At 46.6% G+C, this 26,917-nt stretch overlaps 2 protein-coding genes across 24 annotated transcripts in view; one reads left to right on the top strand and one right to left on the bottom strand.

Annotated features, from left to right (window-relative positions):
* The window catches only part of LOC106577793 (kin of IRRE-like protein 3), a 46,627-nt gene extending 29,608 nt beyond the window's left edge, over positions 1-17,019 (top strand). Inside the window, exons 2-15 of one of the 22 annotated variants that reach the window (XM_045701153.1) lie at positions 333-485; positions 2,932-3,081; positions 5,344-5,501; positions 7,450-7,600; positions 8,725-8,830; positions 9,578-9,735; positions 9,963-10,099; positions 11,503-11,629; positions 11,903-12,003; positions 12,656-12,860; positions 13,814-13,933; positions 14,207-14,343; positions 14,487-14,606; positions 14,793-17,019. In XM_045701153.1, the coding sequence (XP_045557109.1) occupies positions 333-485; positions 2,932-3,081; positions 5,344-5,501; positions 7,450-7,600; positions 8,725-8,830; positions 9,578-9,735; positions 9,963-10,099; positions 11,503-11,629; positions 11,903-12,003; positions 12,656-12,860; positions 13,814-13,933; positions 14,207-14,343; positions 14,487-14,606; positions 14,793-15,290 (2,321 nt within the window). In that variant the 3' untranslated portion in view covers positions 15,291-17,019. The remainder of the gene's footprint in view (positions 1-332; positions 486-2,931; positions 3,082-5,343; positions 5,502-7,449; positions 7,601-8,724; positions 8,831-9,577; positions 9,736-9,962; positions 10,100-11,502; positions 11,630-11,902; positions 12,004-12,655; positions 12,861-13,813; positions 13,934-14,206; positions 14,344-14,486; positions 14,607-14,792) is intronic. The other 21 variants (XM_045701187.1, XM_045701268.1, XM_045701236.1 and 18 more) reach the window with 21 other exon arrangements.
* Positions 17,020-21,491: 4,472 nt separating this feature from the next.
* Positions 21,492-26,917, bottom strand: part of LOC106577854 (suppressor of tumorigenicity 14 protein homolog) — a 39,696-nt gene continuing 34,270 nt past the window's right edge. For both annotated transcript variants that reach the window (XM_014156251.2, XM_014156260.2), the window contains exons 17-19: positions 25,166-25,434; positions 22,729-22,865; positions 21,492-22,559 (exon numbers count right to left, since the gene is read on the bottom strand). In XM_014156251.2, coding sequence (XP_014011726.1) covers positions 22,398-22,559; positions 22,729-22,865; positions 25,166-25,434 — 568 coding nt within the window. In that variant the 3' untranslated portion in view covers positions 21,492-22,397. The remainder of the gene's footprint in view (positions 22,560-22,728; positions 22,866-25,165; positions 25,435-26,917) is intronic.

Here is a 26,917-nt window from a genome sequence, read left to right as displayed (position 1 = left end):
CTCCCCCAAAGAGTGGCAGATTTCTCTCCTCCGCAGTGTGCTTGTTTCGTGTCACCGTGCGGTGGCTGCCATATGGTCTGGGGAAAGAGTTAAATAAGTCATGAGGCAGCTGACTCTTCCTGCTCAGCTCAGCCACCATTTTAATGAGAAAATACATATTTTCAGCCTCCTCCGTCCACCCCATGTAACAACATGGCAACACGTAAACAACAGAATGAACAGGCCAGTCCATTATGGGGCCAGGCTAAATATGGCCATGCATTTGGCTCAAGCATCGCTATTAGATTATATCATTACATGTTACTCATCAAACCTCTCTCTTCTTCCAACAGCTACCCGAGCAGCCTACTTTTCCCAGCAGCCCCAAGACCAGGTAGTGGTGTCTGGTCAATCGGTGACTCTGCCCTGTGTCATCGTGGGGTACCGAGGAATGGTGCAGTGGACCAAAGATGGCCTGGCGCTGGGTGGAGAGAGAGATCTGCCAGGTATCTGATCTGACCAACATGTCTCTGTGTGTCTCGGTCTCTGTCTCCCCCTCTCTCTCTCTGTCTCCCCCTCTGTCTCTCTGTCTCCCCCCTCTCTCTCTCTGTCTCCCCTCTCTCTCTCTCTGTCTCCCCCTCTGTCTCTCTGTCTCCCCCCTCTCTCTCTCTGTCTCCCCTCTCTCTCTCTGTCTCCCCCTCTCTCTCTCTGTCTCCCCTCTCTCTCTCTGTCTCCCCCTCTGTCTCTCTGTCTCCCCCTCTCTCTCTCTGTCTCCCCTCTCTCTCTCTCTGTCTCCCCCTCTCTCTCTCTGTCCCCCCCTCTCTCTCTCTGTCTCCCCCCTCTCTCTCTGTCTCCCCCTCTCTCTCTCTGTCTCCCCCTCTCTCTCTCTGTCTCCCCCTCTCTCTCCCTCTCTCTCTCTGTCTCCCCCTCTCTCTCTCTGTCTCCCCCTCTCGCTCTCTGTCTCCCCTCACTCTCTCTGTCTCCCCCTCTCTCTCTCTGTCTCCCCTCACTCTCTCTGTCTCCCCTCACTCTCTCTGTCTCCCCCTCTCTCTCTCTGTCTCCCCCTCTCTCTCTCTGTCTCCCCCTCTCTCTCTCTGTCTCCCCCTCTCTCTCTCTGTCTCCCCCTCTCTCTCTGTCTCCCCCTCTCTCTCTCTGTCTCCCTCTCTCTCTCTGTCTCCCCCATCTCTCTTTCTCTTTCTCTCTCTGTCTCCCCCTCTCTCTCTCTGTCTCCCCTCACTCTCTCTGTCTCCCCATCTCTCTTTCTCTTTCTCTCTCTGTCTCCCCCTCTCTCTCTCTGTCTCCCCCCCCTCTCTCTCTGTCTCCCCCCTCTCTCTCTGTCTCCCCATCTCTCTTTCTCTTTCTCTCTCTGTCTCCCCCTCTCTCTCTCTGTCTCCCCCCTCTCTCTCTGTCTCCCCCTCTCTCTCTCTGTCTCCCCCCCTCTCTCTCTGTCTCCCCCTCTCTCTCTCTGTCTCCCCCTCTCTCTCTCTGTCTCCCCCATCTCTCTTTCTCTTTCTCTCTCTGTCTCCCCCTCTCTCTCTCTGTCTCCCCTCACTCTCTCTGTCTCCCCATCTCTCTTTCTCTTTCTCTCTCTGTCTCCCCCTCTCTCTCTCTGTCTCCCCCCTCTCTCTCTGTCTCCCCCCCTCTCTCTCTGTCTCCCCCATCTCTCTTTCTCTTTCTCTCTCTGTCTCCCCCTCTCTCTCTCTGTCTCCCCCCCTCTCTCTCTGTCTCCCCCTCTCTCTCTCTGTCTCCCCCTCTCTCTCTCTGTCTCCCCCATCTCTCTCTCTGTCTCCCCCCCTCTCTCTGTCTCCCCCTCTCTCTCTCTGTCTCCCCCTCTCTCTCTCTGTCTCCCCCATCTCTCTTTCTCTTTCTCTCTCTGTCTCTCTCCCTCTCTCTCTCTCCCCCCCCTCTCTCTCGGTCTCCCCCTCTCTCTCTCTCTCTGTCTCCCCCTCTCTCTCTCTGTCTCCCCCCCTCTCTCTCTGTCTCCCCCTCTCTCTCTCTGTCTCCCCCTCTCTCTCTCTGTCTCCCCCATCTCTTTTTCTCTCTCTCTTTCTCTCTCTGTCTCCCTCTCTCTCTCTGTCTCCCCCCTCTCTCTCTGTCTCCCCCATCTCTCTTTCTCTCTCTGTCTCCCCCATCTCTCTCCCTCTCTCCCCCTCTCTCTCTCTTTCTCTTTCTCTCTCTGTCTCCCCCATCTCTCTCCCTCTCTCTCTCTCCCCCTCTCTCTCTCTGTCTCCCCCATCTCTCTTTCTCTTTCTCTCTCTGTCTCCCCCATCTCTCTCCCTCTCTCACCCCCTCTCTCTCTGTCTCCCCCATCTCTCGCTTTCTCTTTGTCTTTCTCTCTCTCACACTCTCGCTCCCCTACTTCTCTCTCTCTCCCCTGATCAATTCATGGTCTCATTAGGAAGCCTTGGCTCTCTGTCTGTCTATCTACTCAAATTAATGGAGGTGGAGTGAAACAAATATACTGCAGACAGCCTCTCTACCACAAACAGACACAGAGTATTTCATTTGTTGTTTAGCATTTTGAGGCTTTTGTACCAAGGTGGATAATCAATTGGCTGGTGTCACGCGCTGACATTTAGCTGTGTTCTGGACTAGTGGGAAGGTGGAGAGGCTTGGTGCTGACCTTAGACACTAGATCTTGATTTTGTCTGTGCTTTAAAGGACAGTCAGTCGCCTCACGCCCCAGTCTCACATGTAGCTGCTGCCTTCCCCTAGCCAGTCTCACGCTGCTCAGCCAACTGAACAGCTCAGTGTTTAACCGGGGGTGGTGCAGCACCATTTCCATTTATGTCTTGAAGGCCTCTGGCATTTGTTTGTGGCGTGAGTCTGCTCATTTTGCAGTCTTTTCATTCCGGTTTGGGTTTGTTGTTCTGCTGTTGTTTGTTGGGTTTGTTTTCTTGTTTTCTTTCCCATTCTCTGACTCACTGTATTCCTTGTGTTGGCTTAATGCAGGGTGGACACGCTACTCCTTAATGGGCGACCCGCTATCAGGCGAGCACAGCTTGATGATCGACTCGGCAGAGCTGGCGGATGACGCCGTGTACGAGTGTCAGGCTACGCAGGCCGGACTGCGCTCCCACCGAGCCAAGCTCACTGTTCTAGGTAAGATACACAGCTGCTGCACACACCGCACACGGGCACACACAGGGACACACACGCACACACACACACGGGCACACACAGGGACACACACACCCACGGGCACACACAGGGGCACACACACCCTGATCTGCAGGTTGGCTCTACAGAGGGAGATTGTCGAGCACCATTATGGTTTTGACAGACTTACGCACGCACGCACGCACGCACGCACGCACGCACGCACACACACACACACACACACACACACACACACACACACACACACACACACACGTTTAAAATGCTCACGGTTTCTATGTCTTGTAACTGTTTATGACATCACCTGCTGTTATCAGCTTTCACAAATAACACCTGGAAAATGTACTTACTGCCGTATATCAGCCCTGTAAATATTTTTCAAACCCAACAGAGCCAGCAAAAAAAACTGTTTTCCCTTCAGTATCGATAATCAAGACTGTGGAAGTCTAGGATAATGTGATTGCTGCAGTCACAAATGACTTGCGTGGACACTTAAAAAGTCAAGTTCTGCACAGTTAGCACATTTTACAGTGAGTCACAATATTTGTCAACCGTGGGGAAGCTTTTACATTAACGCAAAGTGAGTGATCTACATATTCACCAGGCATCCAGAGGTGGGGAGAGGAGGGTGGTGGTGGAGAGAGGGATGGCGGAGGGGAGGGTGAGAGGAGAGAGAGCGGCCCCTCGTGGGACTCCCAGACAGTGAAACACTGCTGGCACCTGGTGGCCGATGGGGGAACAGGCAGCAGCACATTCATTAGTCTTTACTGAACATCTCTCTGATGATCTGGCAAATACACCCAACAAAGCAGAGAGACAGTTACAGAAGACACTGGAGCCTCAGCTCTATGCACCAACAACAAGGCTAGGCTACTGTACTGTCTCCCCACTGCCCTGCTTGTTTCTGTCATTTTATGAGCTCGTTTAAGCAGCGAGACGAGGGGGAGAAGAAAAGGCAGTGAATGAAAGGCTGGTCATGTGAATTCTGACGACCCATGATGAAGAACACTGCTCTAATTGGCTTGACTCAGTGTTGGGCCACGCTCGGCTCACTATCCACTTCCTCTCCGCTCCTATGACCACGCGCAGCTCAAAAGAGGACAATGCAGCGCGGTCAATAGAGATCACACCCACATACACACACCCACCCAAACCCTGCTTCACAACGCCCGCACTGCACAGCACAGAGTGGAGGTGGGCGAGGATGAACTGTTTGATTGGTTAGCGTGAGTCTTTGTGGACAGAAAAGGTGGTAGATGTTGTTTCCTAGAATGTCCCCAATGTCCCCATTGTAGAATGTCCCCATTAAGAGAGGAGCAAATCAAGCAGGGACCGGGGTGTGTATGCAGGCCTGTTTCCAGAACACAGATACACAGAGGCTAGGGTCTTGAAGTGTGTGTGTGTGTGTGTGTGTGTGTGTGTGTGTGTGTGTGTGTGTGTGTGTGTGTGTGTGTGTGTGTGTGTGTGTGTGTGTGTGTGTGTGTGTGTGTGTGTGTGTGTGTGTGTGTGTGTGTGTGTGTGTGTGTGTGAATGTGGTGAGTGTGTGTGTGTGTGAGTGTGGGGAAATCAATGCAGCCAGATGAGACCAAAGCAATCCGGCGCATTCAAAGGAGTCAACGGCGGGAGAGCAGCCAAGGGAGTCGGCATGGAAATTAAAATCACCTAGCACTCGGATTCCATTAGTGTCCGGGCCGCGGTGGCGGAAGGACCTCTGACAATTCAGATACACACACAGAAATTGGTTCAGCGGAGGGAGCAAGAGAGAGAGATAGACCGGGGCGCAGGCCCGCTACTGTTTACGCCTGCCATTATTGCCTGGGGAGATAGACGCCTTCATCAGGGGTGGCAGCGTGTGCGAAACCATGCAAATAAATGAACAAATAAGCAATTCAGATGAAACATCACTGGGCAACAGGGGGAGTAAAAGAGTACTAATGCCAGTCCCAATGTTAAGAAGGAAAATGAAATAGCTCTTCTCTTTTTTTCTTCTCAAAGCCAAACGTTGTCGGTTTCCATTCCAGTCTACAAAGTAGAAACACACCTCGCGAACCAACACGATGATGAAAGGATATTGTTTTCTCTGTGTGCAGTGGATGAATTGATGCAGCGTTAACACATCACATTAATCTCACTAGATGTTCCTCTCATTCAGAAGCTCTGTACTGTAAAAGGAGCTTTCAGTTTGGTGAGTTGTTTCTCTCCTCTAACATGAATGCGTTGTGTTTCCTCCTTCTCTCCCTGTAGTTCCCCCCACAGACCCGGTGGTGGAGGGGGGTCCTATCATACGTGTGAAGGCCCACACGCCCTACAACCTCACCTGCCGTGCCTCGGGGGCCAAGCCTGCCGCTGAGATCACCTGGTACAGAGACGGAGAGGTCATGGACACGGCCATATACTCCAAGGTACAGAAAGACTACAGCACAATCAGATAACAGGTCGGGCCAGGGCAGGTTAGAGAGAGCAGGGCCATGCCCAACCTCATCAGGATCCACTAACACCCACACAACACCAGCACAGCTCAGCAGAGTACAGAAGAGCCCATTTAAGCAGGCTATGGCAGGGTACAGCAGAGCCCAGCTAAGCAGGCTATGGCAGGGTACAGCAGAGCCCAGCTAAGCAGGCTATGGCAGGGTACAGCAGAGCCCAGCTAAGCAGGCTATGGCAGGGTACAGCAGAGCCCAGCTAAGCAGGCTATGGCAGGGTACAGCAGAGCCCAGCTAAGCAGGCTATGGCAGGGTACAGCAGAGCCCAGCTAAGCAGGCTATGGCAGGGTACAGCAGAGCCCAACTAAGCTGGCTATGGCAGGGTACAGCAGAGCCCAGCTAAGCAGGCTATGGCAGGGTACAGCAGAGCCCAGCTAAGCAGGCTATGGCAGGGTACAGCAGCTACTCAAAATGCAGCAACTTTCTCTCAGGGCAGAATACAGAAGCAGACTCTTCCTTTTCTCTGTTTTCTCTCTATTTTCTTCATTTTCTTTTCCATTTCTCTCTCTTTCTCTCTCAGGACTTATTCTTTCTCTCACTACCTCCCCCTCTGCAGTCCCCCTCCCCTTTTTCACTCATACCTGAACCCCCTTCCTCTCTCCCCTACTCCCCGTCCCCTCGCACTCTAATGCACCGACACTACAGCATAACTGGAGCATGCCAAAGCTCAGACAGGCATGAGCGTTTGATACAGTAGAATTTCTGCCGAGGAGAAATCACCCACAACAATGCCGAAACACAATGGGGGGATGCGCCAGAGCGTGAACCAGCCGCAGTCGGGAAAGAGTCACATTTGTCATACTCTCTGACCACGCTAAACTACGCTAAACGACACATTTAAGGAGACTAGAGCCCGCAGTGGAGAAAAGGAGGGGGGCAGGAGGGGAGAGAAAGAGATAGGGAGAGAGAAAGTGGGAGTAAAGAAAGAAGGGTGGTGATACTGAAATACAGTTCACTGAAAGAAAGAAAACGGGTGCTTTTAGAGAGAGGGAGGGCTAGAGTAGGGGAGGGGGAGGTAAAAAGGGGGAGAGGTGGCTTGGGGCAGAGTGAGAGGTGGTGACAGGGAGTGATGCGACTCGATCTAGCGTAAAAATGCTTTTTGTGTGTCTGGCTGAGGAAGTGAACGGCCTGGTCCATTGATTCAGCTGTCTGTTTGTCCGTCCGTCCAGGGAATGGGCTCTGCGCTGCCCTTGCCCTTTTCCAGAGCTGCCTGTGAGACAACCCTCCCCCGGTCCCCCCTCCTCACGGCTAAGCCCAGAAATACAGACACAGACACCTCTGCCATTACTGCACACTGTCTGACAGCCCTGTGTGTGTGTGTGTGTGTGTGTGTGTGTGCGTTTTTTTGTGTGTGCTTCAAAAGCGACGGGCGATATCTCCAGAATCTACCCCTTTCCTCACTTAGATGTATTGATTCCTGCGAGCAATAAATAGATCTCAAAGATGATGACAAACAAGGAGCGCTGACTGGGAGCACTCTCAGAAATGTGGGAACAGCACAATATCCCCAGGCGCATCATAAAATATATGATTTAACTGCCATGCCAATGGACTGGATGGCAATTTGAATGCCTCACACGTCAGAAAGATAGGTCCCGCAGTGTCACACAGACAGCTAGAGGGGGAAGACTCAGCAGGGCCTTACTATGAGCCTATACCTATTCTATACCTTACTTCCCTACTTAAACCATTTTGTCTCTTTAGGGACCAACATATATTAATTCATGGATTTAGCCCAAGAGGTGAAATAAGGACTCATAACTCCCTCTGCATGTTTAACAGCTGTCTCTTGTCTGTCTTGACCATTGAGATGTACAGTAAACATCGTAGATGTCTTATCTCCATGTCTCTGGTCTGTCTCTCCTAGACGCGGATGGAGGATGGGAAGAGGGAACTGGCTGTCAGTATGCTTCCTGTGGTGCCGGAGGACAAGGACTCTGGCCGTACCTACACCTGCCGCGTCCTCAACCCTGCCGCCCCCGCTGGACTCCAGACCTCTGTCACCATCAACGTCCAGCGTGAGTGTCCTCAGTGGCACTTAGTGTCCCCTACAGTCACTCCGTAGTGTCCTCGTCCCAGTGATGGGGACACACTCGGGTACGAAACTCTGTAGTGTCCTAGTCCCATTGATGGGAACACACCTAAGGTACAACACTCTGTAGTGCCCTCGTCCCAGTGATGGGGACACACCTAAGGTACAACACTCTGTAGTGCCCTCGTCCCAGTAATGGGGACACACCTAAGGTACAACACTCTGTAGTGCCCTCGTCCCAGTGATGGGAACACACCTAAGGTACAACACTCTGTAGTGCCCTCGTCCCAGTGATGGGGACACACCTAAGGTACAACACTCTGTAGTGTCCTCGTCCCAGTGATGGGGACACATCTCGGGTACAACACTCTGTAGTGCCCTCGTCCCAGTGATGGGGACACACACCTAAGGTACAACACTCTGTAGTGCCCTCGTCCCAGTGATGGGGACACACCTAAGGTACAACACTATAGTGCCCTCGTCCCAGTGATGGGGACACACCTCGGGTACAACACTCTGTTAGAGGATGGAGAACACAGAGTCAAATACATTCAGTTACCAACTATCAGACTTGAATACTACTTAGTATGTACTGATGTATTGTCCATGGACACTAGTATGCTATTGTGGATACTAGTATGCTAGTGTGGATATTGGGACATAGTCCTATAGGTAAAGTGTATACAAATATACTGCCAATAACGACTAGGTAGTAGCCTATACACATATATATCATCTATAATATATTTATTTATATACTTTAGGCATTAGTTGAGGGCTTTGGTTGAATAAATACATTTCACCCAGCACCACTTTAGAGTTAATGGAAGAGTGGTTAGTTCTGCCTGCCTGCACATGCACTCGCTCACCCTTCAATGATTCATACACTAACTTCTCTGTGACAAACACACCCCCCTTCATATAGCTCCTAGCTCAGTGACACATACCTCCAGTGTTCCCAGAGCTTCCTTTAGTACTGTTGTCCTGTTCCTTCTCCCTTGACTGACACATATTCAGCCTTCATATACTGTAGAATCCTCCATAGTGATAGATACGACACATACTATGTTCACCTCTCAGTAATGTTGTGTGCTCCCCTCCATCCTGCAGACCCCCCATCAGTGACCCTGTCCGTCCAGCCCCAGACTGTCATGGAGGGAGCCAAGGTGCTGTTCATCTGCTCTGCCTCTGCCAACCCTGAGATCACAGGATACAGGTAAAAAACAGCACCTCAACCTACACTTTGTTGGGTTCATTTCTTTCATGGGGTCAGTGTGTACTGCATTATTGTGGAACTATTAGCCTTTTAGTTGGTCCAGTTTAGACTTTATCATTATGGCACAACTCAAAATGATCTAGTGACCCAAAGTGACCTGGTAACCCAATATGTTCTGGTAAACCAAAGTGATCTTGTAACCCTATGTGATATGGTAAATTGACCTTCTAACCCTATGTGATATGGTAAATTGACCTTCTAACCCTATATGATATGGTAATTGACATTCTAACCCTATGTTATGTGGTAAATTGACCCTCTAACCCTATGTGATATGGTAAATTGACCTTCTAACCCTATGTGATATGGTAAATTGACCTTCTAACCCTATATGATATGGTAAATTGACCTTCTAACCCTATATGATATGGTAAATTGACCTTCTAACCCTATGTGATATGGTAAATTGACCCTCTAACCCTATGTGATATGGTAAATTGACCTTCTAACCCTATATGATATGGTAATTGACATTCTAACCCTATGTGATGTGGTAAATTGATCTTCTAAATCTATGTGATATGGTAAATTGATCTTCTAAATCTATGTGATATGGTAAATTGACCTTCTAACCCTATGTGATGTGGTAAATTGACATTCTAACCCTATGTGATATGGTAAATTGACATTCTAACCCTATGTGATGTGGTAAATTGACATTCTAACCCTATGTGATGTGGTGATCTGGTGGTCCAGGTGGTCCAAGGGAGGAGTCCCCATCTCGGAGGCGAACGGGGACAGCCTGGAGGTGACGGTAGACCACTCGTACTTCACAGACCCTGTCTCCTGTGAGGTATCTAACTCAGTGGGCAGCACCAACGTCAGCACCCTGGTGGATGTACAATGTGAGTGGAGCACATCAGTGTATCATAGTACTAGTTGCCTATAGTGTAATCCAAGTAGTGTGTCTGTGAACACATGTTCAACCTTGTCACAAGAGTTATTGTGTCTTTGGAGGATACTGTGTAATGTGCTTTGTGCTTTGAAAATGCCTTAGGGGATATGCTAAAGTCATACTGAATGGTGAATAGGGGCTGTATTAGTTCTGATGGTGTCCTGGGCTTCTCTACAGTTGGTCCCAGGCTGCTGTCGGAGCCCAAGCCCATGAACGTGGACATTGGGATGGACGCTGCCTTCACCTGCACCTGGACAGGCAACCCTCCCCTCACCCTGGCCTGGACCAAACAGGGCTCCAGCGTAGTAAGACAAGTAGCTCAATCAATACTTATACTGTGTGTGTGTGTGTGTGTGTGTGTGTGTGTGTGTGTGTGTGTGTGTGTGTGTGTGTGTGTGTGTGTGTGTGTGTGTGTGTGTGTGTGTGTGTGTGTGTGTGTGTGTGTGTGCGCGTGCGTGCGTGTGTCGGACGCGAGTGTGTAATGAGAGAAAGCCCTCAGACATCAGAGCTAAACCTTCAGAGGCAGTGTGTGTGATGACAGTGTGTGTGATGACTGTCAGGTTCTCCCACTGCTGACAGCAGGGGAGGTGACACGCTGTCATAACAACGTGACCACTAAATCAATCACATCCACAGTTGAGACACACTAGTTAAAAACCAGCCGACACATTTCACATCCCACTCCGAGAACAGCTTCTCAAACCGCTCCTCAACCCGGACCAAGACACATTACAAAGAACATCTAGGGAGGAATATGTGAGGTAGCCTACAAAACAGCCCAGTTCCACCTTTAGTTTGCATCATCCTGGTTCAAGGTCTCCCACCCCACCCCAGGCAACACTATCAGCGCTAGCTAAATCTCCAGGGAGCCTCTCTCCTGGTGTTTCATCGGATTTCAGAGGCAGCTTTTGCTAAATACGCCATCGCTGAAGAGAAGAGAGCTGCAGGACAGCAGGCAATGCTGTAAAAGCCATGCTGTCATCTCCATCTCCCAGAGTGAACCAACTCTCTCCGGAAGAAAAGAACAGGCAGTGCTCTCTATCCACACACACCGCGGCCACCACGCCTCACACAGCTACCAGTAATGAATTCATTAGGTTACTCTATAATTGTGGTTGAATAAAAAATGGAGAGTGGGAGTGAAAGGACGGAGGGAGGGAGAGGAGGAGGGGCGTAGAGGGAGAGTAAATGGATTAATCACAGCTTGATGGAATGGTGGGATCAATGAGCTAACGAGTGCGCAAGTGTAGAGCGAACTGTAGCATGCCTCTAAAGACTACGGCCCACTCACACCATGATAACGTTATGCTCTGCCGGCAACGTTTAATTAGGACAATCTCCACAGCAGCATGGTCACTCCAGAGGTGCCTGGCTGTAGCTGTAGTCTGTGATTAAAGCCACAGTGTTGTCACCACCATGAAATTAAACTGAAACAGAGTGTAGGAGCTGGGGAGACTGTCTGTTCGGCCACATTGGTGCTGCTGCAACAACTGCCCCAATGAACTGCTGCTTAAGAGACACTCACTCTCTCCCCTCCCTCTCCTCTTATCCCTCCTGTCCACCCCTCTCTCTCTCTCTCTCTCTCTCTTTCCATCTCCCTCCACTCCTCTCTCTCTCTCTCTCTCCCTCCCCTCCTATCCCTCTCTCCCCTCCTCTCCCTTCCCTCTCCCTCCCTCCCCTCTTCTCCCTCCCTCCCACCTCTCCTCTGCCTCTCCAGGTGCTCAGTAATGGCAACACCCTGCAGCTGAAGGCTGTCACCCAGGAGGATGCTGGAACATATACCTGCAAGGCCATCGTCCCCCGCATCGGGGTGGCTGAGAGGGACGTCACGCTCACTGTCAACGGTAAGTCTCATATGAGTCTCAATAGTCTGAAAATAGGGCTAATTCAATACCACTTTCAACATTATGTTTTTGGTTGACTTTTAGTTGTAGAATATTAAAGATGCACGTTTGGTATTATCTATGCAGAATGTTTACTCAAGCATAATATGTGTCAACCATCTGACAATGCATCTGTGTTTAATATGTCTCAAAATCTCCCTCTCTTTCTCTCCCCCACATCTCGCTCACACAAACTCTCTCTCTCTCTCTCTCTCTCTCTCTCTCTCTCTCCAGGCCCACCTATCATTACAGCGGACGCCACACAGCACGCTGTCAAGCACTCCAAGGGCAAGCTAGAGTGCCTGGTGGGAAACAGCCCCCCGCCTGACAAGATTGTAAGTGAGCCTCTTGTCTTTTCCTGTCTTTCCTGTTTCAATGTTGTGTGTGTGTGCGTGCGTGCATGTGTGTGCACATTTAATACACACTGAATCCCCCACCTACACACACACACACACACATATCATCCCTTCACCACTCAATGGGGATGAGAGAGAGAGAACAGAAAGGTAACTAGAAAGGGGGGCCGGCCCTCCTGCAGGCTGCAGCCAAACCGCACGGCTCAATTAGCGCTGCATCCATCAGGCCTCGGTGGGCTGACCCCGTCAGGTGACCCTGGGTGCGTGGGCAGCTCTGACAGAGGATAATTAGGGTCTGAGGGGGAGTGAGAGGCAGGCACCCCGTAGACCTTACCTAGCAGCAGGAGAGAAGCTTCAGCACCGACAGGAGCATCTTACACAGCCTCACAGGTCTGGCAGGGCTTACCTCCAGGGCAAGACGTAGGAGGCAATTTAGACGTACGGCCCTTAGCAATGTCAGCCAGGTGGATGGAGAGGGAGGAAAACAGAGAGAGGGAAAGAGAGAGGGAGGGAGGGTGGTTGGTTAGAGGGTACCTGTGATTGATCTAAGCATGGGAAGTACTGGTTGATCTGAGCTCTGACAGTGCTGCTAGCCACTCACCTGTTGTTCATCTCCCATCTTTCTCACTAGGTGTGGACATTTGGAGACGTGACCCTCTCCTCGGGTTCCTCCGGTCGTTTCTCTGTCCAGACGGTGACCAGCGACCACGGGGTCCTGTCCTCCCTGGTCCTGTCTGAGACCCTGGCCCAGGACTTCCAGCTCCGCTACAACTGCACCGCATGGAACCGCTTCGGCACAGGCATCGCACTGGTCACCCTCAAGGAGCAAGGTACGGGTAGGAACTGGACAGGGGTCCTTATTATCTATGATCTCACACAGTCAGAATGACCAATCTCACTAAGACGAGCACTGTGGAGATATGGTGCTGGGAAGAGAGAGGGGTTAGATGAGGTCAAAGCAGAACTCCAATTGAGTGCTTATCTTAATTATACTATTTCAATCAATATAATTTAATCAGCAGATGGTGGGCCTTAATGAATACATTGGGCCATATAACATAGATATCGATCGGGGACTAAAGTCAATTAGATCAGGCCACAGGTGTCCCGGGGCCGAGCCGCCGGCGGTCCCTTAGCTCCCTCTCTCTCTAAGTGTGTGAGAGCCGCCCTCTTCAAATTTACTTAAATGACAATTTACTTACTCACTCACACATACATGCACACACACACACACACACACACACACACACACACTCTGCACACTGGAGTTGGCGGAGGTAAGGAAGGAAGGCCTTTGTTGCAGTAGACACCAAAAATAAGGTCCTCGCCAGCAATTTACATCAAGGCAGCTCAGCCGGGGTCTCGGGAGAGTTGAGCGGTGCGCCGTATCTCTCTCCTGGAATCTCTAATTAGATTACTGTCTATTGCTTCATTGCATGTCAGGCCTTGTTACCCTTCTTCCAGAGAGATTAGACACAATAGCCGGGGCTGTGGGGACGCAGGGGGCTCTAAGTGTGTGTGTGTGTGTGTGTGTGTGTGTGTGTGTGTGTGTGTGTGTGTGTGTGTGTGTGTGTGTGTGTGTGTGTTTCTGAGGGACCATGAGGCTTACTGCAGATGAATTTATATAGGATCAGGCGTTGGCAGAGATTAGTTGGGGCGGAATGAGTAGAGTGGCGTTAGAAGAGGAGAGGAGACTGGATCTGGTCCTGCCTCCTTCACTGTCTCTCTCTGATCAGTAGCAAGATCCTGACACTTCTCTCTTTTCCTCTCTCTCTCTCTCTCCTCACAGAGGCCCTGCCCATGCTGATCATCATTGGGGCGGCGGTGGGCGGAGGGTGTGTCCTGCTCATCTGTGTCGTCACACTGGTCTCTCTCTGCTGCAGGCACACCGGGAAAGGTGAGGTCGAAGGTCAGATATGGGCCATGCCGGGGTTGGGCTACATTCCATGTCAACTCACCCTATTCAAGGAAATGAATTGACATTCAGTAAATGACTATTCACTCAATATTTTTCAATCAATGTGAACTGACTGAATTGAAATAGAACTGACCCCAAATCTTAGTGATGCATGGTTTGTTTGAACTTCATGAAAGGAGCACAATTTAATCATTTTCTACAACAGGCATGAAAAGCAGTTTTAGAATCGTTTCTAAATCACCTGTCTCTTTTGAATCCTCACAGGTAAAAAGTGCACACGCCTCTCAAAGAGTGACATCAGAGTTCAGATTGTGCACAGCGACCACAATGCTACCCGTGGCAATGATGATGAGGAGGATGTCAAGGAGCCCATGGTAAATGCCTCCGTTCAATCACTTTCAGTAGGTTTTCAAATACCTTTTCATCTTTATATAACAGATATATATAATGTATATTACTGTGATGATGTGATAATACACAGTACAGTCATTTTGTCTAGCTCATGTTCGTCTGAGTCTAAGATGTTCCACCTTTGTAATTGTAGGGCCTGTTGTTTCCCCCTCAGGCCCCCAACAGCAGTGAGTCTCCTGGGACGTCCCGGACGGAACACAGTGACCTGCTGGAGGAGGACGAGGACGAGAGGTCCGACATCAAGGTAAAAACCGTAAGGAGAAACACTCACTTATACAATGTTTCATGCATGGGAAAAATTGCAATCATTCGTTGAGCATTTGTTGCATGTGCTGTTTTGCTGGGTGTTTTGAACATTTTTGAAATCTCTATATACATACTGTATCTTTAAAAGCGGTTGAACAACCTAACACCCTGTTGTTATTTCCTCTCCCCTCAGGACCCCACTAACGGTTACTACAACGTGCATGCTCACGAGGACCGGGTTATCCGCAGTGGTTTCTCAGATTACGTGCCCAACCCCCGTCCTGTCTACACGCCATCCCAGCTGCCCTCCCCCAGCCCGCTGTACGGCCAGCACACAGTGGTGGCAGCCACACAACCCCGCATCTACGACTTCTCCCACCGCTACGCCACCACCACAGGGGCCCGCTCCACCTACGAGCAGCAGCAGGCAGCGGCAGCCCAGCCCGGAGCCATCTACCCCACCGACCCCGTCTACAGCGGCTCTGCCTACCTGCCCACCGCCGCCACGTACGGCCGAGCCTTCACCAGCTACGTCAAGCCCGCCTCCTACGAGAAGGTGGATGCCTACGATCAATCGGACCAGGCCAGCAAGGTGTCTAGCTCCTCTCGTTTCTCCTATGCATCATCGCAGGTCTCCTCCCAGCAGTCTGACTACGGACGGCCATCACAACGCATGCAGACTCACGTCTGATTTGTAAGCGGAACAGGGTGTGGAGCGCGGAGGGCCATGTAAAGGGGAAGCATTGGTCATCTCTATAGGAGGTGTGGCCAGACTAACATGAGGAGAGAGGACTGGTTGGTTGGTCCTTCTCCTGGGCACGTTTTGGAAGGAGATGTAGGTGACAAGGATTGCCTTCCTTATTTGTTATTCAGTTGTCATTCTGGGATTGAATGGTTCCAATGGAGCCCCAATGGAGTCAATGATTGTGATGTGCCACTCACATTCCCCATCAATAAATAATCTACTACAGTGTCTGCTACTTCAGAGATGAGCCTGCTAATCTGTCATGGCACTGGTTTTGTTTTACCAGTGAGGGGATGGGAGGAAGGCAAACTGGAAATCACCAGACAGGAGCATCTCATGACTTTGGGTGGCCTAAACTAACTGGATTCTGGAGCATAGCTAACATTTCTCAAAAAGAACAGACTGCTCAGACATAGAACTTGTAACAGACTATGAACAAATAAAAAATACAGATATCTTCATTTAAAAAAAAAAAGAGTGAACACATTGTGGTCATTTGGTGTTTGTTGGCATGTGAAAGGAGTTCTAAGCACATTCGTGTCTCTCTATCCATTTACAGAAGCCTGAGCTCCACAATGGCAGCCATAAACCATTTAGCAAAACAATACGTTTGGCTTGGGTGTGGGTTATTTGGGAGTGAAAGCAGAGTGAGGTATGGAGAGAATGTGTATCCTGGCCTTCACCTAATAGATAGACAGGCTCTGTGTTATTGTTCTACCCTGAAGGACAAGAAAAGGAAATGGAAAAACCCCAAAATGGTGAGCTACAGTATATAGCAGTGTATTGAAAGAGTTTAGGGATAGAGATGAATTCCTCTGGCTACTGTATTACTTCTGTGTTTGCCAGATTGTTAAATGGAGACTATTTCCAGAACAATCAGAGCATGTGGTTTGTAAAATGTTGGCAATCTTGAACTTGAATAAGCTCAAGGTGCAGTCTCAACAGGCTAAGATGGGTTCTACTTGTGAAACTGTCCCTCTTCAGACATCATCCACACTCCAGTCTTTATGACACAATCAAGTAGCTTCTATATGTTTACAAAAATACAGTACTACCCTGAAATACTGACTAGATCAACTGTACAAATGGGTGAAGAAGCCCCATTCTTTCTCTGTTGCATGCAGATGATGTGTCTAGTGAAATTCTTCAGCATTTCTTTTCCATGTCCATTATGCTTGTTTGAGAGACTGCTTACTGCACCTGGCTCAGCTGCATTCCGGTTCTGGACACTACTGGAACCCTGTACTGCCATTTTGTGTCGAGAGCCGCGCTACCGGTCAGCCGGCCCAATTGGAGAACAAACGTCACTAAGTGAACCAAGTGATTTAAAAACAAAAATCATCGCTCGTCTTTATTTTTATATTTTATATAAGCCTTAATGTACAGCTTGTAAGCTGCTTTACTGTAAAGTATCTTTATATTATATATACATATAAATCTATATCTTGATTGATTTTATTTGGGTCCACAATTTCTTTCTGTTCCGTTGTTCATCAATCACTGAATGCAGAAAGATGAACTATGCTTTTCGGGATCACAACTAATTACCATTTCTTGGTTTGGTTAATTTTGTTTTTTTAATAATGTATTAAGGATTTTATTTGCTAAAAATAAGCTATTGTTGCTTGTAACTTTGTATACATATTTATATTTAAATAAAACCATTTCAGATAAAGACCAGCGTGGTTTGAGTACTGTACTATATGTTGGCACGGTGAGGAGATGCAGTGAGTGTGTGTGTATGTCATGGGGGAACAGGTACAAACAAAGCTGCTTATGTACCGAAGTTGATGAATACATAAATTAGCAGCGCTGTCTATGTTGATTCTCCTATTCCCGTGGTGGAGCGTAGCTTTTAATGAAGACAGATGTGATTGTAGATCTCCTACTGTCTGTGTATCCACCTCCCTACACCCACACGCCCAGCTCCCCTGGTAACAGGATATTGCTGTGACAAAGCTAGGTATAATGTGACAATATCAGCTTGTCTTGTCACCTCGGTCTCGTTACATCTCGTCTCCAGGTAGACATGCTAGTCACGGCAGGGAGGAGATGAGTGCTATGAGAGCTCCACATTCATTACAGGCTGCCGTGTAAAGGGACATGGCCCCACAATAGACTCATAATACTTACTATACAACAGCTATTATAGAGACACGAGTCAGTCAATGACAAATGGAGGTAATTGACATGCAGAAGATTGAGGTAAAGTATGTTTATTGTGTAGGATTCATACATCTTATAAAAATGAGGCATACAAACAAAATTGAACAGTAGAAAAGGAATGTGCCCACAATCCAATATAAATGTTACCTTTATTTAACTACACAGTAACAGCTCACATTATTTATAAAGTCGCTTTTGGCCCCTTCAACCCATGTTCTGAAAAATATACCTTTATACACTCCATATTACCCAGCATTATGCCAATGTTAGGGACCATAGAAAAAAACAGCCCAACATTATCTTCAACCTTTAACAATTGAAATATTTTCAGCACTTCAACATTTACAAACACAATGGAGATCTTTAGGTTTTCAAGTCACAGTAAATGTACAAATACAAACACAAGCCAAAATAGAGTGAAAGAAAGCCAATGAAGAATCTGAACATTTAAAAGCAGGACCAGGATTGTCCAATAAAAAGTCCACTGTTTGAGAGGGGTGAGAAGAACTCGTGTTGCTCCGTGAAAACAGCTAAACCAAATTGATTTTCTTGAGCTGCTGTGCGTAGAGGAGTGAAGACCCGAATCACCCTCAGCTCAACTGGCAAATGGAGACCGTTTTAGCTAGCCTGTATATGGAGTTCTCCTAGAATACTAATGTGAGGAAAATGGCCGCAGCATCTATAGAAATTGATAGGAACCTCCGAATTGCACTGTGCCCATTGACCCTCAGAGAGGAAGAGGTGAAGCGAGAGGTTTTACTCTGGTCAAAATCTGTCCACAAAAATAAGCCCATGAGGTGTCAAATTTGGTCAACAAACATTTGCTAATTTGCTACGTGATGCTTATTTGATCAAATATAAGTTTTGTAATGGTTAGATTATTACGAATGCACTGATATAAGTGGAAGCATGTGGCCTTTCTGCAACTTACCCAAAAACAACTTTATATCGGAGTTGTGCCTGTTGTCACAGAGGACTCATCATAGATATAACCTGTTTATCATATTGGAGGGCTTCCACCATTTTAAATTAGTCAACTGGGTGGGGATTCTAGAGTTGGGAGCATTCAGCCAATGAAGAAGAAAATGGACTAGTTTAAAATGTAGATAGCTAGGGTTGAGCAGTATACCGTATCCCGGGGTATTTAGAAATACTTCCGGTATGATTTTCCAATACAGTTGTTTTTGAATATTAGTCTCTTTAAATAAATATCTGCATTCAACTTATGCACTAGGTAATAGATAAAGCAGATCGCATTCATCATTTCCTGTTACATTATTTTTCATTATGAAGCACTAGTTTCACAAAACAGCTGTTTGAGCCAATCAAGTGTTTACAAAGAAGCCCAACAAGCAAAACAGCAGCTTTGTGAGATGATTCACTCCTGCAGAAATGTAACTATTCCCATTTTAAGTGAGGTGATCAATTTACATGAAATGTACTGTTTGCCAGCTAAATATCTTATAACTATTAAGTTAGCTAAGATGTACCAAATAAATTATTTACAGGTTTTGCTAACTTGATAATGTTAGCTAAGTGGCTAAGATCAGCTTGAAAGATCAAGCTTATAGGTAACAGCAGCAGAGACCATACCCTCCTGGACTAAGATCCCTGCGGTCTAAAATGTATTTTGTGGGTGCTACAAACTGCACTTTGAGATACTTGCAGAACTTTATGAGCTAGGTTGTCTGTCTTAATAGTAAATGTTCACATGCGGTCATTAGCATTTACCTAGCATTCGCTATGGGGGATTCCTTAGTACTTGTTAGCATTCTGGTAAGTGCCATTTTTTGGTGGGGGTTTTACAAAGAAAAAAAAGTATAAATAAATTGCACCCCTAAATTGCACCCCACCACATAACATTTGCCAGAACCAAGCCATTGGGATTTGTGTGCTTTGGTCACAAGTCAGTTGACCATATCAGAATGACCAAAGGCAGTCTAAGTCCTATATCCAATAGGTAACTGAACCAAAGCCATTTGAACCATCTGCACGTTAACATTTTCAAATCAAACTTTTATAAATGCCTCAAATAATTTTGTGAAAGATCCTCCCACCTGCCTTCCATCTTTGAGGACATGTATTTCCATAGTTAGAGCGGTCACTCAAATATCTTGTCAGTGCCTCCAGAAAGTACTCATACCCCTTGACATTTTCCACATTTTGTTGTATTACATTCTGAATTTAAAATGGATTAAATTGAGATTGTGTCACTGGCCTACGCACAATATCCCATAATAAAGTGGGATTATGTTTTTAGAAATGAAAAGGTGAAATGTCTATAGTCAATAAGTATTCAAACCCTTTGTTATAGCAAACCTCAAAGTTCAGGAATAAAAATGTGCTTAAGTCACAAACTGCATGGATTCACTCTGTGTGCAATAATAGTGTTTAACATGATATTTGAATGACTACCTCATCTCTGTACCCCACACATACAGACAATTGTAAGGTCCCTGATTCGAGCAGTGAATTTTAAACACAAATTCAACCACAAAGACCAGGGAGGTTTTCCAATGCCCCGTAGAGGGGCACCTATTGGTAGATGAGTAAAAAAAAATATATATATATATATAATTTTTTTTTTAAAGCAGACATTGAATATCCCTTTGAGCATGGTGAAGTTATTAATTACACTTTGGATGGTGTATCAATACCCCCAGTCACTACAAAGTTACAGGCTTCCTTCCTAACTCAGTTGCCAGAGAGGAAGGAAACAGCTCAGGAATTTCACCATGAGGCCAATGGTGACTTTAAAACATTTAGAGTTTAATGGCTGTGATAGGAAACAACTGAGAATGGATCACCAACATTGTAGTTAGTCCACACTACTAACCTAAATGACAGACTGAAAAGAAAGCCTGTACAGAATACAAATATTGGAAAACATGCTGTTTGCAATAAGGCACTAAAGTAAAACTGCAAAAAAAAAATGGCAAAGAAATGAAATGTATATCCTGAATACAAAGAGTTATGTTTGGGACAAATCCAACACTGGGTAACACTTCATATTTTCAAGCATCGTGGTGACTGCATCGTGTTATGGGTATGCTCGTGTAACAGTTCAGCTTCCGTCCCTCTCCTCGCCCCTACCTGGGCTCGTACCAGGGACCCTCTGCACACGTCGACAACAGCCACCCTCGAAGCATCGTTACCCATCGCTCCACAAAAGCCGCGGCCCTTGCAGAGCAAAGGGAACAACTATCTCTAGGTCTCAGAGCGAGTGACATCACCGATTGAAACGCTATTAGGGTGCACCCCGCTACCTAGCTAGCCATTTCACATCGGTTACACTCACCCCCCTTTTGACCTTTTCCGCAGCAACCAGTGATCCGGGTCACGGCACCAACGTAACGGTTTAGCTTCCGTCCCTCTCCTCGCCCCTACCTGGGCTCGTACCAGGGACCCTCTGCACACATCGACAACAGCCACCCTCGAAGCATCGTTACACATCGCTCCACAAAAGCCGCGGCCATTGCAGAGCAAGTGGAACAACTACTTCAAGGTCTCAGAATGAGTGACGTCACCAATTGAAACGCTATTAGCGCTCACCCCGCTAACTAGCTAGCCATTTCACATCGGTTACTCTCGTCATTGGCCAGGGCTTGGAAGTTTTTCTGGGGGGGGAATAGAGCTAAGCACAGTCAAAATCCTAGAGGAAAACCTGCTTTAGTCTGCTTTCCAACAGACACTGGGAGACAAATTCACCTTTCAGCAAGACAATAACCTAAAACACAAGGCAAAATATACACTGGAGTTGCTTACCAAGACGACATTGAATATTCCTGATTGGCTTAGTGACAGTTTCAAATTAAAATCTGCTTGAAAACCTATGGCAAGACTTGAAAATGGTTGTCTAGTAATGATCAACAACCAACTTGACAGAGCTTGAAGAATTTTGAAAACAATAATGTGCAAATATTGTACAATCCAGGTGTGGAAAACTCATAGGGACTTACCAAGAAAGACTCGCAGCTGTAATCTCTGTAGAAGGTGATTATAACATGAATTTACTCAGGGGTGTGAATACATATGTAAATTAGATATTTCTGTACAAACATTTCTAAAAATAGGTTTTCACTTTGTCATTATGGGGTATTGTGTGTAGATGGGTGATTTTTGTTTATATTTAATACATTTTTAATTCAGGCTGTAACGAAATGTGGTACAAATCAAGGGGTATGAATTGAAGGCACTGCAATAGACAATCTTTGTTAGAACTCAAGATTCCATGCATCTCTGCATTACTAATATCACACTCACTTATAAAACATTCCATGTTCTTGTCAAGGCACTTTAAGTGAAAATTGGAAGATGAAAACAGTTGGTAAAGAAATACATTGTAAAAAAAGAAAAAACCTCTAAAATATCTTTCTTTTATATCTATTCTATTTCTGTTCTATTTCTGATTCCCTCAGTTCATTTGGCATGTCTGTCTGCCCAACAGAAGATGTGATCTCACATCATAGCAATGGGGGAAACTTGGCAAATACCACCAAAAACAAAGTGTGTCCTCAAAATATACATATTCCATTATTTACACTGGGAGAATATTAATCAAACCAGTGGAACATGACATGATTGATGGAGGTGCAGGAGTCTTGCTGCTTCCCGGAGCCTTTGAGAACCAGGGTTGCATCAGTACAGCATAAAAACATTGAAAAACCTAATCCCAAACCCATTTGAAATCATTCGTCTGAGCAGTAGCTAGCCCCATGCAGGCCCTCAGTGGGTGTCGGAGGCTGGTTGAGGCTGGCTAGATGGATGGATGGATAGCTCTGGTCATCATGGGGGGACACGTCCTCAATCAGACGCAATGTTTTTTGTCTTGTCCTGTCAGACCCTCAAACTGTCTACCCGCTGTCCCCCCTTCCCCATGTCCCCTCATCAAACCCCCGTGTTCTTGCGGATCCAGTCTCTCAGCTTGGTGACGCGCGAGTAGACGCCGGGCTTGTTCCGACGAGCGCAGCCCTCGCCCCAGCTCACGATGCCTGCCTGGAACCACATCCCACTTTCCTCGAAGCACACCAGGGGTCCCCCCGAGTCTCCCTAGTGATGAGAGAAACAGAGGACAGAGACATTACATTGGGCACAAAGGAAATTTGTTTAAGAGTGTTTTAAGATGCAGGTGTATGCCATATGTTTGTTTATAATTGCATGTGTTTGTATTGTGTGTGTGTGGAGTGATAATGTAGCCTGCCGTGCGTATCCCTCCCACCTGACAGGCGTCGACTCCTCCGGACAGGAAGCCAGAGCAGAGCATCCTGGATGTGACCTGACCCTCGGTTACCACGTTACACACCGTGTCGTTAATGATCTTCACCTCAGCCTTCTGCAGCAGCCGTGCTATGGCACCTGACCGCCACGAGAAAGAGAGGACACGTGGTTATAACTAGCAGAAGACATCCTTCATGTCCACTAGCTACAACCCAGGTGCTAATGAGTTGGCTTTGTGTTGGCTAATAGACAGTTAAGAGATCCCTCAAGAGAAAGAGGGAGAAGGTCTGGTATGAAATATGGATGTGGAGGAAGGTGTAATGGAAGAGAGGGATGACAGAAAAAAAGATGTAGGAGAGATGAAGGGAACAAGAGGAATGACATGCGAGAGATGAGGAAAATATCAAGATGGAAGATGAGGGAGCAGGAATGGGAACGGGGTGACAGAAGACAGGGATGTCAGGAGAAATGAGAGAGAGGGATGTCATGAACGGGAGAGGTGAGGGTTGAGAATGAATGGGGAGGATGTGAGGGAAGAGGGACGTCAGGAGGAGAGAGGGATGAAGGGAAGAGAAGGATGCCATAGCGATGAAGGGAAAGACGCCATAATGGGAGACAGATGAGGAGAGAGGAATGACACGAGGAGAGGGATGAAGAGAGAGAGAGAGAGAGAGCACGAGGAATGTCAAGATGAGGGAAAAGAAGCATGCCAGGATGAAAGAGATGTATATAATCATAGAGGAGTTGTATAACACACCTGACTGAGTCAAATACTATGCCAAACGGTTAGTATGTGAGGTGCGTTGATTCGGCACTTTCTTGGACTATTCCACTGTCTCTTCGCTCAATTCCTATCAAATGAAATCAAGTGCAGCTCGAGCATATGGAAATACTTGACCTAATGCACAGTATTTGACCCAAGTCTGCCGTCTGAGAACAGTAGTGCTGGTCTAAATGACCCTTCATACCAAATCCAGCATAGCTCACCTATCTTGAAAGTATTCAACATGCATATTCAAAATGTATGACCTAGGGATGGGCATGAGTAATCGAACGGATGTCAAAAATCGATCTTTAACCTGAGAATGGCGGTAGTGTGCATCTCCCATGTACGTTCTCCCGCCAATTCGTGCTCAATCATTGTTTTCATGGGGTGAATTGTTTGTCAAACTTTATGAATTCCCCGCTATATCTCCAAAGTATCATCAGCAGTGAACGTAGGCTACCATTAATCATTGCCACTTCCCCATTAATCTAGAATGTTTGGTTACAGTCATTTCTGTTAATTCAATGTATTAATATGACATACTATTCTCATTCTTGTAGTGGAGACATTGTTTGGAGAGCTCACAAACTACACGGTGATAATGAAGTGGGGGTTTATTTAATTATATTTACCAGTTTTATATCAACAGGTCTGATTTCTTCGTCTTGTCAGTATTGCTTGAGTGCGCGCAGATGTAGACTACCTGGGCTAAGTTTAAACCCTTTCACATGTGTTTTATGTCGAAAGTCAAGTGTTTTTTTTTTTCTTCAATAGAGTGATCAGGGTTGTGCAACTATATCCTTCACAGAAAATACTTTTGTGCAACTCATTCATCAGGAAATAGCTTCCTTTTCATCAGATGACATCCAAAGTGCAATGCTATTTGGCTAGCAGCCACACAATTAAATGAGAAAGGTATTTTTTTGCAAAAACTATGCATTGCCATCATATTTCTAGTGTTTATCATATAAAGAATGTAGTCAGCTACATTTCTTAATCTAATGTTTTGTTTGAAGTTAAATCTTGCATTTTACCAGAGAAAAGAGGGCTACCGAGAAAAGTAGCTACAAATCAGTCAGAGTGCTGTCTGCTGATAGAATGCCAGTTCGTGAATTCTCAGAGTGAAGAAGCGCAACTGAAGCACATAGTAATTTCTGCTCGGCATCAGACTATAAGAATAATTTTACATCTGCGTTTAGAAAACGCAGTAAGATTATTTCCTTATCTTTTACATTTTGCCACTGCTAGGTGAAGCTGTGAGTGAACCCGCCAAAACCGAGCAGCTCATTATGGTTTCAATGAATGATTCTCAAATGGCACTTGTTTTTTTATTCACTGAATATACTAGACTATATGGGGCAAATTAGGTATTTTTGCACACTGTTGGCATATAGATAAATGCGCATATTTTTCTGTAGTGTATTCTAATATACTTTATTTTATTTGAGTACTCCTGTACAAAAAATAATGTGAGTACTCGAACAGGAAAAACATTTCGAATGCCCATCCCTAGTATGACCCAGCTCTGTAGCATAAAATAGAAGTAAATGTATGTTAACTTTGAACCCATGCACTAAATCAATTGCCTCATCAGCATTTGAAATGATTCAAAATATGTATTGTATATGACCTAGGTCTATAAGAACAATAGTGTAACTATATGATCCCCCACCTCCTTCGCGGAGCGTGCCCCAGCCTGTAACCCAACAGGACATGCCAGCAGGGAAGAGGTGGGAGCGTGCGGGTAGGCAGATGGGGTGGATGGTGTTGGTGAACTCCAGCGGCTGGCTCAGCTCCAGCAGGGCGATGTCGTAGTCATAGGTCATCTGGTTGTAGTCTGGGTGGGTGATAATGGTCTTCACCGAGCTTCTCTGAACAGTATCCTGCTTATACTGGTCCTGCATGCCACTGTACGTCTGCCAGTTGGAGGCCACGTGGTTTCTAGAGGAGATGAGAGAGGGCACCATTATTCAGTTATTCTGCTGGCCTCCCTGCCTTTGTAAAAAAAAACAGTGAACAGTGAAATTTCAAAGTTCAGGAGTAGATGGAATTGATTGTGGGTATGTTAACCAGCCTACAGGGCCAAGGGCTGGCAGTCTTATTTGAAAGGGGCCAGTGTGGGGGCAGGCTTTTTCTGCGGCCAAAGCAGGAACACATCTGATTCAAATAATGAACTAATTAGTCTTTAATAAAGACTCAATTAATTGAATCAGCCATGTAAGATTGAGTCTAAGATTGCCTACTGCTGCTGTAGGATATGGGCTTGAGCTACTCCTATAGAGCCTCTCCACAGAATAAGAGAATGCTGTCTGTAAACAGAAAGGAAGCCGTTTCTCTTCCAAGCTGACTGTGTGATTGTGAGAGGAAGCAATGCTAGCAGCAGAGCTCTGTAAATCTCTGTACTGTTCATGAAACCGCTGCAGTGCACAGCTACATCATCCCCTACAGTGGCTGGCTCTAAATGGAAAAGACCACATCCATCCCAACACAGCAGTGCTGGATCACATTCTAGTGCAGGGCTAGTGCTCCACCTACTGGCAGCCCAGACAATTACACACAGTATATACACTATAAAGCTGCTTTGATGCAAATGTGGCCCTGAAGCATCTCTTCTAAACAGTATAATCAGGGGGTAATTTCTCAGTCCTTGTGCAGTGGATCAAAAATCTCCTGTTGTGTAAAGCACTGTTTACCCATCATACTCACGTCTTTTAGGGCTCTGTTCAATCCCCATCGAGGAAATTCAGCTTTACAGCATGATTGAAATTTAAAGGCAATATTCCCACTTTAGTGGAGAACGCATTAATGATATATGCTGCATATGTTGGCTCAACACCTTTACATTTCTATTGTGGAACCTGGAACTCTTCAGCTTTACAGATTAAAGAGCCCTTAGTCAGAGGCGGAAATCCCGGGGGGGGACACGACCCCCCCCATCCTGGGAAAAATATGATTTGTCCCCCCCAATATATCACTGAAACATAACTATGTAATTTAAATAATATTAATAATACACAATGAAAGCAATTGTGCTGATTATAGACACTTAATAGAGCGTTTTTAAGTTTCAAAAGATTGCGACCCCCCCCCACCCTTTGCCTCACAATGGTTTGATCCACTGCCAGTTCTTTAGTTGGCAAGGTAACAGAGGGGTCGTGTCTACTGTCTGAAAGGCACTCAATGAACGTAACTGACGTGAGGTTAATCCAGTCAATCGCGCACACACACTAGCTGAATATGCAGAGCTAGCGCGCAAATATTAACTATTAAGCTAGCTAGTACCTATTCCATTTATGTGGCGTCGTCAAAGATGGAATCTTTGCTATCGTCAATTTATTCCAAAATCAGCATGCAGATGATGTAAGTTAGCGCTTCAAAGTCCCTGTGATAAGGATAGCGATAAACTTAAGTCCAAACTGAACAG

This window comes from Salmo salar, chromosome ssa02 (genome assembly GCF_905237065.1).
Source record: "Salmo salar chromosome ssa02, Ssal_v3.1, whole genome shotgun sequence".
In the NCBI taxonomy this organism is placed as follows: Eukaryota; Metazoa; Chordata; class Actinopteri; order Salmoniformes; family Salmonidae; genus Salmo; species Salmo salar.
The sequence above is the reverse complement of the archived record's forward strand: the minus strand, read 5'-3'. Positions and strand labels throughout refer to the sequence as shown.